Here is a 16,242-nt window from a genome sequence, read left to right as displayed (position 1 = left end):
ATATGTGTGTGTGTGTGTGTGTGTGTGTGTGTGTGTGTGTGTGTGTGTGTGTGTGTGTGTGCGTGTGTGAACAACAGTAGGCTCTTCATGTCTTTAAAACCTGTAGTCTTAAAAAGCAGCAAAATTTCGTAAAACCAGTTTCTTCAGGCAAGGATATAGAAGTGAAAGCTTTACAGGCTGGTTAAATAGCAACCAGTGAGTAAAAATCAGGTAAAATCAGGTAAAACCGGGCAAGAAATCACGGAATGACTTAAATTGTTGATAGATATGCGTTTCTGTTCTCACAGATGGAACTAGAGTGACCGCCATGTCCTTTCCTGACGTCAACAGTTCGACAGCAAACGTCACCATTCCGGGTCCCTACGTCACATCCGTTCCGGGTCTCCTGAACCACAGCCTGTCTGACGCGGGGTTACTGCAGCTCATCAATGACCGCAAGGCGAAGCTGTTGCTTCCTGACATCCTGGTGATCGTGCTGTTCCTCCTGCTGGGGTTGCTAGGCAACCCCCTGGCTATTTACATCTACGGGTGGAGGTGGCAGCCGTCGTCCACCAAAATCTTCCTCTTCGCATTGGCTGTGATTGACCTGATGAACTGCCTGATCACCATACCCACGGAAATCGTCAGCATGAGGAACTACTACAACTTCCCTAGTGACGGCTGGTGCAAGGTGTCCCGGTTCACCACCTACGTCATGAACAACGCTACGGTGGTGATCTTCCTTTCCATCGCCGTGGACAGGTACATACGGATCTGTCACCCCTACAGGAGCGCTGTGTCGGAGCGCAGTGCCAAGGTAGCGTGCGGGATCGGCTTGCTGATCGGACTGCTCGTCGCCTGGCCCGCGCTGTTCCTGTACGGCAAGATAGAGATCAAGGTGCCGGACGAGTCGGACCCCCCGCGCTACGTCACCGGCTTCATGTGCATCGTGCACGAGAGCATGGAGCAGTTCTCCCTGGCCTTTTTCGGCTACCTCTGCTCTGCCTGCTTCGTTTGCACGCTCATTCTCGTCATCCTCTACACTCTGATTGGTCGCGCCATTTTGAAACGGAAGCGGCTAGCGCGCCGGCGCAAAGAAGCCATGACGACGACCCTGGAGAACTTCGGGGGTGCCAAGAACGGGAGCGTGAACGGCGCGAGAAGCCTGGAAGCCTCGCGGTCCGTGACCCCCACGCCGCCTCCTCCTCCTTCAGCGCGGACGAGACCTGCGGAGTGTGTGGCCCCTGAGGAGGAGTCTCTCCGGGGCTGCAACGTGCAGAACTTCTCCATCCGCTGTAAGAAACTGCGTCCTCCGAAAGCGACCTTGATGCTGTTCCTCATCACGGTGGTCTTCGTCACCAGTTTCCTCCCCTTCCTCATCATCTCCATCATCCGCCATCACCGAGGCCCCGCGTTCTACCTACGTCTGAGCCCCCGGGAACAGGTGGTGGTCAACATCTTCATCAGGTCCTACATCGTCAACAACTGCACCAACCCTATAGTCTACGGCCTGTGCAATTCTCAGTTCCGCGAGGAGTGCCAGAGGCTGTACCGGGGGTGGTGTCGGCGCGGGGGTAGCCCCGTCACCTCACCCAGCTTCCATCACAACAACTCCGTTCTGAACAGGTCAAGGACGTTGTATGAGACGCCCAAGCTGGAACGGAAAGTCAGCCCTGAGTCTTAGGAAGGGTTGTGCTGGGTGGTGTGTGTGTGTGTGTGTGTGTGTGTGTGTGTGTGTGTGTGTGTGTGTGTGTGTGTGTGTGTGTGTGTGAAGCGGACTGCTTTTGTGGGTAGAGTTGATGATGGTGAAGAATGTGAAGCAGGCTGAAATTGTTGTATTTTTCCCCCTCCACACAGCACTGAATTTTCTACATATTTTTCTGTATGTCTGTTTAACTGTCTGATTGCCTCTCATTGTTTCTCCCTCTATCTCTGCGTCTATCTCTGTTTCTGTGTCGTTGTCTTTCTCTTGTAGTCTACAAGACTACAAGACCTGAAAGAAACAAAAGAATGGGAGAAAAACCCCGAAAACCTCAACCATCTATTCAACACAGTCATTTCAACCACTCTAGGTAGACATTGTCAGGAATGGCCAGAGGGCAAAACTGATGCGGAAGTGAAGCTACTCATAGAAGAAAACAGTAAAGAAGAGGACATCATCATATACACAGATGGCTCAGTCACCAAAGGTCAGAATCTCTAGGGTGACATTTTGTGGTTGGATAAGAATCCCGGATTTATTGCCACCGTCCCCTGTTGACAAAAGTTAATAGCTCAGTTCCCTGTTGACAAACGATTATTGCCCAGTCGCTCGCTGAGCCAGACCGAGCGAGTGTCACTTCAGAAGTGAAGACAATCACTTCTGCCCTCACAAGCATCGACGGTTCCCCCCCCCAACTCTGCCGACATGGTGAACTATCAAGGGGCTCGTGACAGACAAAGGAGTTAGGATGACACTGAAAGAGAGACCAGCTTTACCCTGCTTTCTCTGCCCCCCCGGAATATACACAGTAATTTTTGTTGTCGTTTTTTTTTTCCCGATATTTCGATGATAATGATTGATGATAAAGTGATGACGTTGCTGTGTTGGCGCTCCATTAAATTTTAGTTCTGAGACAACTTGACAAGGTTGTGCTCTCATAACATATCCCGGTGTAGCGAGGGGGTGGGGGAGGGGGGGGTGTGGCAATTATGGACACATGCCTAAGCACAGCCACCCTGGGGAGTAAATCCAGAACAATCCCCTTCCCCTGTCTGTGGTTAAAAATCCCTTCCTCCTCAAAAGTTTTCAAATTGTCCCCCAGTGACAAAACATATCAATTTAAACATTGCATCTGGATTTTTGGGGGGGACGGGAGGTGTGCGCGCGTGTGTGTGTGTGTGTGGGTGGGTGTGGGGGGCTGGGGGTGGGTGGGAGGGGGAGTGAGCCAGAGCTACTCCCCATCCTCTTCCAAACCCACTCCCCATTGAACAGTTTAGGGCATGGTCAAACATACCACGTGCCCTTTATCCGCCTCGCTGGCAGATGTACGTGTGGGTGAGTGAGTGGGTAGTTGTGTGGGTGCGGGTTGGTGTAGGTGTGGGTGTGTGAGGGGGTGTAGGTGTGGATGTGTGCGTGGGTGGGTGTGGGTGAGTGTGGTGTGGGTGGGTGTGGGTGAGTGTGGGTGGGTGTGGTGTGGGTGAGTGTGGTGTGGATGTGTGCGTGGGTGGGTGTGGGTGAGTGTGGTGTGGGTGGGTGTGGGTGGGTGTGGGTGAGTGTGGTGTGGGTGGGTGTGGGTGAGTGTGGGTGGGTGTGGGTATGGGGTGTGGGTGGGTGTGGGTGTGGATGTTGGCGTGGGTGTGTGCGTGGGTGGGTGTGGGTGTGGGAGTGTGAGTGGGTGTGGGTGGGTGTGGGTGTGGGTGTGGATGTTGGCGTGGGTGTGGGTGGGTGTGGGAGTGTGAATGGGTGTGGGTGGGTGTGGGTGTGAGTGTGGATGTTGGCGTGGGTGTGGGTGGGTGTGGGAGTGTGAATGGGGGTGGGTGGGTGTGGGTGTGGGTGTGGATGTTGGCGTGGGTGTGGGTGGGTGTGGGAGTGTGAATGGGTGTGGGTGGGTGTGGGTGTGGGTGGGTGTGGGAGTGTGAATGGGTGTGGGTGGGTGTGGGTGTGGGTGTGGATGTTGGCGTGGGTGTGGGTGGGTGTGGGAGTGTGAGTGTGAGTGGGTGTGGGTGTGGGTGGGTGTGGGTGTGGTATGTGGGTGGCCGGGTGTGTGTGGGTGTGGGCCATGGGTGGATGTGGGTGCGTGTGGGTGGGTGTGGGTGTGGGTGATGTTGGGTTGGGTGGGGGTGGGGGTGGGCGGGTGTGGGTGGGGGTGGGTGTGGGTGGGAGTGGGTGTGTGTGTGTGTGTGTGTGTGTGAGCGGGTGGATGTGGGTGGGTGTGGGTGTGGGTGTGGGTATGGGTGTGCGGTGTGGGTGTGGGTGTGGGTGTGTTGGTGTGGGTGGGTGTGGGTGTGGGGTGTGGGTGTGGATATGGGTGTGCGATGTGGGTGTGGGTGTAGGTGAGTGTGGGGGTGGGTTTGTGTGTGTGTTTGTGTGTGTGTGTGTGTGTGTGTGTGTTGGTGTGGGTGTGGGTGGGTGTGGGTGTGCGATGTGGGTGTGGATATGGGTGTGCGATGTGGGTGTGGGTGTAGGTGAGTGTGGGGGTGGGTTTGTGTGTGTGTGTGTGTGTGTGTGTGTCAGTCATCCGAATGATAGCGTCCAGACCACCACTCAAGGTCTAGTGGAGGGGGAGAAAATATCGGCGGCTGAACCGAGATTCGAATCAGCGCGCTCAGATTCTCTCGCTTTCTGGGCGGACGCGTTACCTCTAGGCCATCACTCCACTAAATAATAATAATTTGTATTTTGCATTTATATTTGTATTTGTAGTGTGTGTGTGTGTGTGTGTGTGTGTGTGTGTGTGTGTGTGTGTGTGTGTGTGTGTGTGTGTGTGTGTGTGTGTTTAGGTATGAGTTTCAGTTCTAGTTTCAAGGGAGGTGGGGTGGGTGGGGGGGGGGGGACCAAAGCGTGTTGGGGCTTATCCATACACGCTACACAACCTATGCGAGAAACAAGAAGCAGATGCCTGACCCACAAATAAATGGAACGAGGTGCCCTAGGTTGTAATAATAATATTAATAATGGTATTTATATAGCGCTGAATCTTGTGCAGAGACAAATCAAAGCGCTTTCGCACCAGTCATTCACACGCATGCATAACTCTAAACCTGCAGACACTGAAGACAAGGAAGAGGCAGGCAAGGGAGGCTATTTTGGGAAGAGGTAGGTTTTAAAGCCAGACTTGAAAGAGGCTGAGTGTGGAGACTTGACGAAGCGAAAGAGGAAGTTCAAAATTATTGTGTAGAATATTAACATGAAATGAAATGAAATAGTTGAGCAACACAAATAAGGGAACACTTTAAAGGTATAGCAAATAAGGCAAAATGACGGAAAGAAAATCAAACAGAAGAATGGACTACGATACGTTCAGCGAACTTGTTCGCACTGCAGCCACACCCGCGTGCAAACACACACACACACACACACACACACACATGAACACATACACTCACACACAGACACACACACACACACACACAGACACACACACACACACACACACACACACACATGAACACACACACTCACACACAGACAGACACACACACACACACACACACACACACACGTTGGCCATGTTTGAAATCGACATAATGATTTTCGTTAAATCTAGCCTTTTCTGATGAATACAACCGAAGATAAGACGACTGCTGCAACCATTGGTTTTCAAAGAAGCCTATACTAATTATTTGGCAGAAATATCAAATTAATAATGAATGATGAAAATAAAATAAAAAGGTTAAGGGCTAAACACACACACACACACACACACACACACACACACACACACACACACACACACACACACACACACACACACACACACACACACACACACACACACACCGCAGACCTATCGACATGAAAATCCAGATTTTGAAGCGAAGGACTCCATGCCACTCAAATCCCAGAACAAAGTTTTTCGCAGATTTTTTCCCCCGGTAAGGTGAGCAACTCGGTGTGACTCAGAGAATTTTTAAAGCCGTAAGTATAAGCGAGTTATGCCCCTTCCCTCGTTTCTCCCACCTGTGATGTCATCAAGATACCCATACACGTAGCAGATGGCGGTGCTTAGAAAGATACAAACACAAGCCAGCAGACAATGATGCTCAAGATAACCTCATACACAGGAGATCTCGCTGCTCGAGATTTTGTATTTGTATTTGTATTTTGTATTTCATTTTATCACAACAGATTTGTCTGTGTGAAATTCGGGCTGCTCTCCACAGGTAAAGCGCGTCGCTATACTACAGCGCAACCCCTTTTTTTCTTCTCTCTTTTTTTTTTCCTGCGTGCAGTTTTATTTGTTTTTTCCTATCGAAGTGGATTTTTCTATAAAATTTTGCCAGGAACAACCCGTTTGTTGCCGTGGGTTCTTTTACGTGCGCTACGTGCATGATGCACACGGGACCTCGGTTTATCTTCTCATCCGAATGACTAGCGTCCAGACCACCACTCAAGGTCTAGTGGAGGGGGAGAAAATATCGGTGGCTGCGCCGTGATTCGAACCAGCGCGCTCAGATTCTCTCGCTTCCTAGGCGGACGCGTTACCACTAGACCATCACTCCACATTAAGTGATATTACTCCAAGACACGTGCGTAGCAGACAGTGGCTATTAACTTTCACTCAAATGCAGCACACTGCAGAGCTTAAATTATCCACAAATACAGCACACAGCGTTGCAGGAAATGCCCATACACGCAGCTTACAGCACTTCAAGCAAAACATCCACCGTGTTGTAAATGTTGCTGCCTAACTGTGTGCTGCATGTGTGGGTACCTTGAGCATTGCTGTGCAACTCTGCTTGCGTGTGTCTGGTGTCTTACTGGCATCGCTGTGTGCTTCGCGCGTGGGTGTCATTTGCTTTGGAATGTGTGTGTGTGTGTGTGTGCGTGCGTGCGTGCGTGCACGCGCAGTAAAGTGTAAACCAAACGAAATGACGGTGACTTAGTCCAGTTAGTGTTTTACTGAATAAAGCATACTGCGACATTCGCCTCTGGCTTTGAAGACTCACGAGGCAAGGAAATCTGTACCAATGGTATGAATGATTTATTCACATACTGGGTGCTAACGTCCCTCTCTCTCTGTGTCTCTGTCTCTGTCTCTCTTTCTCCGTGTCTCTCTCTCTATATATATCTCTCTCTCAAATTATGTATAAAATATATTTTTCACATGTTTGATGTTTGGATACCGTTCATGTATTTTCACACTGCATTATGAAAATAACGAAATCAAACGATGTCGCATCATGCACTGGTACTCAAGGCATCAGTTGTCCTTTGTAATTATTGTTGCTGCTTCGCACTTTTTCATGAATGTGTACAAGTCACAAATATACCAGCCTCCTTCCTGATGTCCTTTCTTTCAGTTCCTGCTAATTTACAGGCCCAGGGGCTGTATTCAAGAGACCATCGTTCACTCACTCACTCACTCATTCCCTTGACCGCTGGGGTCGCTGGGGAGGGGGGGGGGGACATGAGGAAGATGTCATAGCTCGCCACGCCGTTCTGTTGGCAGCTGTCGTGAGGAGATCTGGCATCGTCATTTTGGTCCATTCCTTGACGTTGTCGGACCAGCTCTTTCTCTGCCGCCCCCGTCTGCGCCCTCCCTCTACAGTCCCTTGCAGGATGGTTTTGGAGAGGGTGTTATGTCGTATGACGTGACCAAACCATGCCATCTTCCGTCGTTTGACAGTCGCCAGCAGTGGTTCTTGGGGCCTGCCGGTAAATATGTACCTGCGGGTACGTCTGCCTGAGGCAAGGGAAACTGGCCGAGGGTAAGCAATATCCGGTATCAGGAACACAAGAGCCTACCCACGGGTCTGTAAACCCGAAGACAATTTACCTGCCAAGGGTGACTGCCCACGAAGCAGAGGTAAACATGGCGAATCCTTCTGTTGCGTTGGGTTTTGCTTAGGGAAAACAGGCGTTTTGCTGGGAGACCGTGTCTTGAATACGGCCCCTGTTAGAGTGATATTATCCTTTGTTCGCATGGCAGTCAAAATTGACGTATTGGGACTGGCAGACGTCATTCATTATATTCCACATGAATTACGTATGTAGCTGTGAAGCGAGTGCACCTACAGATGATGAATTAATGATGGAATGCCCGAAATTCGCAAATTGTCAAAATTCGTTCATTGCAGAATCCAAACTCTGTTATTTTATTTTGTTATTGCAGTTACGTGAAAAAACAGGGTTGACAATGTTTCAGACTGCGGAAGCGGCCACTAGATTCAGCAAGTTGGTGACTGTCACCAATGCTTCGTCACTGAAGCTTTTTTTTTTTTTTAATTTATTTCTTTTTAATTGTCACACTGGTGCGCTATGAAGTAAGAGAGTATGCGCAGAAAATCCCCGGGATTTTTTTTTTTTTTTTTTTTACAGACATTGGTAAGGTGCCTGCGTGCACTTGGTGTGTCTTGAACACGAAGTTTAGGAGGAGGAGGATTGAAGACATTTTGCTAAAGTATTAATGAATACATTTGAGTATTATCGGTTAGAAGGGGTGGGAGATGTGAATGAATGGAGGGTTGGGGGAAACTGGGCCAATGAGGGTGAAATGTGGATGAAATTTTGAAAAAAAAAAAAAAATCTAAATGCAGTTACAGAAAATTACTTAAAGGACTTCGTAAAAGAGAAGTCGTTAAACTGACAAGCGAAACAACTGATAATGAATGCAAAAAGTCAAAAACATCAACGTTCTCAGTCACTTGTGAAGACACACTTCCGTGTATATAAGGCTTCATCAAGCTACAGTCAAAAATGATATGCTTAATTGTCAGGTTACTAAAGCATATGCACTTGACATTAGAACAATAATTGGTCCGTAATGAATCTGATATAGTCTAAGAGTGAAACTCAGAACTGGTCTGCGAATCGGACCAAAGTCTGAGAGAGTACACAAAGATAACTTAATACCTTCATGGTAAACTTTACCCGCGGGTCGCTGCCGTGTCAAGGGTAACTTGCCTTAAGGCAAAAATGATTCTGGTCTTCAATTCAGTCCCTGTTTGAATGACCCTTGAAATTCTGTCACGTTTTTCCTTCTTCCACTTTTCCTCAACAGTTTCTTGGAGCATTCGTTTAGCAATGCAAGTGGATATTGTTACGTGGCCATTTGTGTGTGTGTGTGTGTGTATTTGTATTTGTATTTGTATTCCTTTTTATCACAACAGATTTCTCTGTGTGAAATTCGGGCTGCTCTCCCCAGGGAGAGCGCGTCGCTACACTACAGCGCCACCCATTTTTTTGGTATTTTTTCCTGCGTGCAGTTTTATTTGTTTTTTCCTGTCGAAGTGGATTTTTCTACAGAATTTTGCCAGGAACAACCCTTTTGTTGCCGTGGGTTCTTTTACGAGCGCTAAGTGCATGCTGCACACGGGACCTCGGTTTATCGTCTCATCCGAATGACTAGCGTCCAGACCACCACTCAAGGTCTAATGGAGGGGGAGAAAATATCGGCGGCTGAGCCGTGATTCGAACCAGCGCCCTCAGATTCTCTCGCTTCCTAGGCGGACGCGTTACCTCTAGGCCATCACTCCACTGTGTGTGTGTGTGTGTGTGTGTGTGTGTGTGTGTGTGTGTGTGTGTGTATTGTTTTGTTTTTTTACAACTGATGTGAGCAGGTATTTATATGGTTCAAATGGCCGTTTGTAAGAAACAAACATTGACTGGTATTTAGTGTCAGTTGTATCTTCATTCTTTTTCTTCAACGTCTGTTCTTTAGTTAGACTGATCCTAGCACGTGTGTGTGTGTGTGTGTGTGTGTGTGTGTGTGTGTGTGTGTGTGTGCATGTAAATGTGTGCTAAAGCGTGTGTGAATGCGCGCGCATGTGTGAGTGTGTGTGTGTGTGTGTGTGTTTCTGTGTGTGTGTCTGTGTGTGTGAGCGCGCACGCTTTGCTTGCATGTAATCGTGTGTGTATGTAAATGTGTGTGAGTGGGTATGTGCGTCTATCCGTCTTACTCTTGAGAGTGTGTGTGTCTGTGCGCTTGCTTGCATGTAATCGTGCGTGCATGTAAATGTGCTTGAGAGAGAGAGAGAGAGAGAGAGAGAGAGAGAGAGAGAGAGAGAGAGTGTGTGTGTGTGTGTGTGTGTGTGTGTGTGTGTGTGTGTGTTTCTGCTGATGTCCTCGTGTCTCAAAGGGGGGGGGGGGGGGGGCAATGTGTTGACTCAGTGGTCACGAAGGCGCACAAGTTATGATCCTGTTGTGTGCTGTTGACAGATGTACTAAGTCTCTCATGTGCACATTTGGGTCACGAAAGCACAGATGTAATGATTATGTGATGCTAACAGGTGTATGTTGTCTCAGAAGTGCACACTGGTTCGCGAAATTACATTACTTATGAACCTGTTATGTGATTTTTACAGGTGTATTATTTTTTTTGTCTCTGGTGTACACTGTGGTTTATATAATCACATAAGTTATGGTCATGTTATGTGATGTTGACAGGTGTATTTTTTTTCTCTGATTTGCACACCGGGGCACGAAAGTACATAATATGACAACCTACAAATCTGTCAGGTTTCTCAGACTGCATCCGATGACCATATTATGTTTGATTTTGATTTGTCCGATCTTTGCCAGCATGTTCTTATGGCTTGTGATATTTGTTAGTTGGTTTCCTTTTGTTGTTGTTGTTTTTTGGTTTCCCCTTTTTTTTTCTTTTCCCTTTCTTTTATATTTTTGTCTTCATCTTTTTTTCTATTAAATTCATCAAACTTATAGTATGTCTGTATGTGTTCCATGATGTAAACATTGAATAAAAAAAATGTTTGTGGACAAAAGAAAAAGAAAAAAGAGAAAGCACACAAATTATGGTCCTGTTGTTTGATTTTGTATAATTGTGTGTGTGTTGTGTTTCCTCGCCATAAAGTGGCAAGACAGGGTATCCAACCTCCAGGTCCTAGAGAGAAGCAGCCTGCCCAGCATCGAAAGCCTGCTGATCCAGTGCCAGCTACGCTGGACAGGACACGTTGTCCGCATGACAGACAGCAGGATCCCGAAGATGCTTTTGTATGGGCAGCTGAAGGAAGGCCACCGTGAACTTGGAAGACCCTGCAAGCGCTTCAAGGACACCTTGAAGAGAAACTTCAAAGCCTGTGACATAGACATCGCTTCCTGGGAAACTGATGCCCTTGACCGCTCTCGCTGGAGGATGCTGTGCTCTAGTGGCATAAAGACGTTTGAAAACAAGAGAACGCTGGCCATAGCGCCTATCCTCGGTCAGAGACCAAGCTCTAAGCGCTTTACATTCACGTGGACATTTGCACCACAGGCTGCCTACCTGGGTAGAGCCGACTGACGGCTGCCACTGGGCGCTCATCATTCATTCCCTGTGTCATTCAATCAGATTTCAGACGCACACGCATACACACTCAGACAGACATGTAACATTTTACGTGTATGACCGTTTTTATTTATTTACCCCGCCATGTAGGCAGCCATACTCCGTTTTCGGGGATGTGCATGCTGGGTATATTCTTGTTTCCATAACCCACCGAACGGCTGACATGGATTACAGGATCTTTAACGTGCGTAGTTGATCTTCTGCGTGCGCATACACACGAAGGAGGTTCAGGCACTAGCAGGTCTGCACATATGTTGACCTGGGAGATCGGGGAAAAAAAAAAAAATCTCCACCCTTTACCCACCAGGTGCAACGAGATTCGAACCCAGGACCCTCAGATTGAAAGTCCAGCGCTTTGACCATTCGGCTGTTGCACCAGTCATTCTGCCACCTTTCATCCCTAGCTGAAGCTGCCACAGACAGGGCACGCTCTGGTTTATCTCTGCTGCTCCTTTGATATTTATATGTATTTGACTGTGCTTTCATATCTGTGAAACTGCATGTTTGATGCATATCTGTTATGCATGTGTGGGTGTGGGTGTGAATGTGTGTCTTCATGTTTTACATTTATTTGCTTATTTATCATCATTGTTGTCTTATTTATTTATTTATTTATTTATTATTTATTTATTATTTTTTTTATTTTTTTTATTATTACTACTAGCTTTTTATATTATAATTATTATTTATTTATTTATTTATTTATGTAAGCTTATCTATTATTTATTCACCTTTTTTTCTTTTTCTCAAGGCCTGACTAAGCGCGTTGGGTTATGCTGCTGGTCAGGCATCTGCTTGGCAGATGTGGTGTAGAGTATATGGATTTGTCCGAACGCAGTGACGGCCTCCTTGAGCTACTGAAACTGAAACTGAAAACTGCTCTTTTGATAGTTTGGTTATCATAACGTGCAGACAGACACGTACTGTCAGTACAACTCCAAATCGAACTTTCTTAACCCTTTCACTGCCAGTCTTCGTCTTCTTCTTCTTCTGCGTTCACTCGTATGCACACGAGTGGGCTTTTACGTGTATGACCGTTTTTACCCCGCCATGTAGGCAGCCATACTCCGTTTTCGGGGGTGTGCATGCTGGGTATGTTCTTGTTTCCATAACCCACCGGACGCTGACATGAATTACAGGATCTTTAACGTGCGTAGTTGATCTTCTGCTTGCATATACACACGAAGGGGGTTCAGGCACTAGCAGGTCTGCACATAATTATGTTGACCTGGGAGATCGTAAAAATCTCCACCCTTTACCCACCAGGCGCCGTCACCGTGATTCGAACCCGGGACCCTCAGACCCGTCGATGTCGGAGAACGAGGAAGCTGTTCTACTTCACCCAAGGAACACATCATCATGCCACAATGTAAAGCTTACTATCACATTATTATTATTATTATTATTATTATTATTATTATTATTATTATTATTATTATTATTATTATTGTAACAGCTTCATGGCTTACCATCAGGCACTTTACTGCCAGTCAATTTAGAGTACAAAATTCCCTTGTGCTATAAACACAGAAAAAGGCAGTAGCTAAGAATAGCTGGAGGATTCCTCCTCCGATGTATAGTAAATATGGCCTATCCTACCACCGAACATTAAGAGCAGTAGGTTCATGGATAACAGACCAATGAATGGTCACCTTTCAGTGACATGGGTCCTCTACCACGCCTGTGCATAAATGCGAGCTTGGTGGTGAAAGGGTTAAAGCGACGAGATAAAAGGAAAGACGTCACTTGTTTAATCTTCGGGTGGGGGGTGGGGGGGGGGGGGGGGGGGGGGGGGGGGGGGGGGGACTGTCGATTATACCTAAACATAATTTTGAAAAGAAAAAGAAAAGAAAATCTCCTACACGAAAGAAACCAAAGTCATTTACATTACTGGAATAATTTTCGCAAACACACACACACGACACACACACACACACACACACACACACACAAAGTACACACAACACAACACAACACACACACACACACACACACACACACACACACACACACACACACACACAGACGCATGTGCGCGCGCATGCAACAAATAAAATTTTAATATCAAATTCAAATCTAAAGTAAACGATAGAACGAATAAATAGAAAAAAACACAGAGCAAAAATCGATATGAATGACACGTTTTTTTATTTTTTGTCAAAGAAAAAGGAACACGGACATATTTACAGAATGAAGCCAAAATGAACATGGGAACCACCTATTGTTTATACTGAATAATATACAATGACCAGGAAAACATATTCAGTTCATAACAAAGAATTCGATTCAAACAAACACACCAAGGAACACGGAAAAAATTGTCGTTTACAGAATGAAGCTAGAACGAACATGATAACCACATTCTGTTCACACTGGAAATAACACAATGAACAGGGAAACATACTTTGTTTATGACGAGGAATTCGAAACAAACAAAACGTACAACGTATTCATTGAGAGCCGGAAGAGATTTCATGCCCAACATTTTTTTTTTTTTTTTTTTTTTTCAAAAACAATGATGGTTTTCAACCATAAATAAACCAAGATGAATCAGTTGCTTCTCTCTCTCTCTCTCCCCCCCCCCCCTCTCTCTCTGTCTCTCTCTGTGTCTCTGTCTCTCTCTGTGTCTCTCTCTGTGTCTCTGTCTCTCTCTCTGTCTGTCTCTGTCTCTCTCTGTGTCTCTGTCTCTCTCTCTCTGTCTCTCTCTGTGTCTCTGTCTCTCTCTCTCTGTCTCTTTCTGTGTCTCTGTCTCTCTCTGTGTCTCTTTCTGTGTCTCTGTCTCTCTCTGTGTCTCTCTCTGTGCCTCTGTCTCTCTCTGTCTCTCTCTGTGTCTCTGTCTCTCTCTCTCTGTCTCTTTCTGTGTCTCTGTCTCTCTCTGTGTCTCTTTCTGTGTCTCTGTCTCTCTCTGTGTCTCTCTGTGCCTCTGTCTCTCTCTGTCTCTCTCTGTGTCTCTGTCTCTCTCTCTCTGTCTCTCTCTGTGTCTCTGTCTCTCTCTCTCTGTCTCTTTCTGTGTCTCTGTCTCTCTCTGTGTCTCTTTCTGTGTCTCTGTCTCTCTCTGTGTCTCTCTCTGTGCCTCTGTCTCTCTCTGTCTCTCTCTGTGTCTCTGTCTCTGCCTCTCTGTCTCTGTCTGTCTGTCTGTCACACACACAAACACACACGTACGCACGCACGCACGCACGCACGCACGCACGTACACACGCACACACACACACACACACACACACACACACACACACACACACACACACACACACGTGTGTGATTTGAGAAAACAATATACCCCCGTTCACGAGTGGGCTTTTACGTGTATGACCGTTCTTACCCCGCCATGTAGGCAGCCATGCTCCGTTTTCGGGGATGTGCATGCTGGGTATGATCTTGTTTCCATAACCCACCGAATGCTGGCATGGATTACAGGATCTTTAACGTGCGTATTTGATATTCTGCTTGCGTATACACACGAAGGGAGTTTAGGCACTAGCGGGTCTGCACATATGTTAACCTGGGAGATTGGAAAAAAAAACTCCACCCTTTACCCACAAGGCGCTGTCACCTAGATTCGAACCCGGGACCCTCGGATTGAAAGTCCAACCCTTTGACCATTCGGCTATTGCGCCCGTCAACGAACAAGTACAGCACACATTCACATTCAAACAAACACCACACATGCACACGCGAACACACACACACACACACACACACACACACACACACACACACACACACACACACACACACACACACACACACTCAAATAACTTCCCGTCGAAAAATCAACATCTTCCACATAGTGCTTCGGAAATAAGGATTGCAAATAGTATACACTAAAGGATTAGCGGCATTGGAAATCAGATAGGACCTGACAAGAACCCCCAGCACGGAAGAATCAGGTTCGGAGGATGAGAGTCTGACGACGAAATACGGGACGTAACTCAGAATGAAGACAACCGTGACGCAGAGGAAGACGAAGGTGGTCATCATCATGCGGTTTCCCTGCTTGCTGAACTGGAAGGACGCCACGGAGGGACGTTGAAAGGGAGGCTTGACGTCTTCCTCCACAACGTTCCTCCGCGAGCCAATCAGGGAGATCTGCTGGGCGGTGTAGGACACGGGCGGAAAGTTCGTGTTGAGATCAGGTCCCTGCTGGTCAGAATGTTCGCTGTCCATGACAGCTTCTTCCCGCAGTCTTTGGTCGTTCTCCGCCTTGTGGGAAGAGCCAAAGGTCAAGGACATTAGCAGATCCCTGTCGTCTTCCGGTCCAGCTTTGAGCGCATGCGCATCACCGACGCTAACTGAGCGATGGCCAGGATCAGAAGCTTTCTTCGCTTTCGCCGCTCGTGTGTCCGGTTCGCTCTGCGTTCGGCTGACAGGTTGGTGTGCGCCGAGCGGCATGGAGTCATGGGGTCCTAGCCTTGCGGGCTGCCCAGACTTGAACCCGGGACCCCTGGCTCCCGGTTCAGCGTCCGCGCTGTCTCTGCTGGCCCGAATGCGTCGTACTATGGTAACGTACAATGCAGTCAGTATGGCCGTTATGACCAGACAGACGAGTAGCAGGACCAGCTTGTAACGTCTCGTCTCCTGGGTGTAGGTCGTGTCCCAGAACTGGTAGCACGTTGTGCACGTGTCGTTGTGCCCACAGCCGGACGTGGCTGCTGTCCATGCAGGGGCGAAGAACACCAGCGTGGGACAGGTGAAACACACCGCCACAGAGAAACAAACCCCGGTCGCCACTTTGGCACCCCTTGCCGATCTCAAGGCTCGGCCAAACCGGAGCATCCTGACCTTGAAAACTCGGACCCACACCCGATCCTGGACACCCACAAAGCTGCTGCCTTCGTCGGACACCTTCACGAAGCGGGTGATAGCGATGGCGACCAGGATGAAACCCGAGGTGAGGTTGAGGAGGTAGACGAGGAAGGTGGCCACACGGCACAGCTCCACCGCTGTCAGGTCCTGGCCGCTGAGGTCGGCCGCCAAGGGGAGCAACTCTCTGGGGAGGGACACCAGGGCACAGAGGAGGTCCAGAATGGCCAGCGCCACCACGTAGGTCTGAGACAGGTTTCAGGCACGGTGTTAAGCACACAGACACACAGACACACACGCAGACACACACACAGACACACACACACACACACACACACACACACACACACACACACACACACACACACACACACACACAGAGAAACAAACAAACACACACACACACACACACACACACACACACACACACACACACACACACACACACACACACACACACACACACACACAC

The 16,242-nt window shown here is 48.0% G+C and overlaps 2 protein-coding genes across 2 annotated transcripts in view; one reads left to right on the top strand and one right to left on the bottom strand.

Annotated features, from left to right (window-relative positions):
• Positions 1–400: 400 nt before the first annotated feature.
• On the top strand, positions 401–1,663 carry LOC143290731 (uncharacterized; the record flags this gene model as incomplete). The annotated part of the gene is made up of 1 exon (XM_076600246.1): positions 401–1,663. A coding segment is annotated over one exon (1,263 nt), but the record flags the coding sequence as incomplete, so codon positions are not given.
• Positions 1,664–13,114: 11,451 nt separating this feature from the next.
• LOC143290801 (uncharacterized) overlaps positions 13,115–16,242 on the bottom strand; it is a 7,897-nt gene continuing 4,769 nt past the window's right edge. The window contains exon 3 of the mRNA XM_076600319.1: positions 13,115–16,016. Coding sequence (XP_076456434.1) covers positions 14,718–16,016 — 1,299 coding nt within the window. The 3' untranslated portion in view covers positions 13,115–14,717. The remainder of the gene's footprint in view (positions 16,017–16,242) is intronic.

This window comes from Babylonia areolata, chromosome 16 (assembly GCF_041734735.1).
Source record: "Babylonia areolata isolate BAREFJ2019XMU chromosome 16, ASM4173473v1, whole genome shotgun sequence".
Taxonomy (NCBI): domain Eukaryota; kingdom Metazoa; phylum Mollusca; class Gastropoda; order Neogastropoda; family Buccinidae; genus Babylonia; species Babylonia areolata.
Note: the sequence above shows the minus strand (reverse complement) of the source record. Positions and strands in the feature narration are given on the sequence as shown.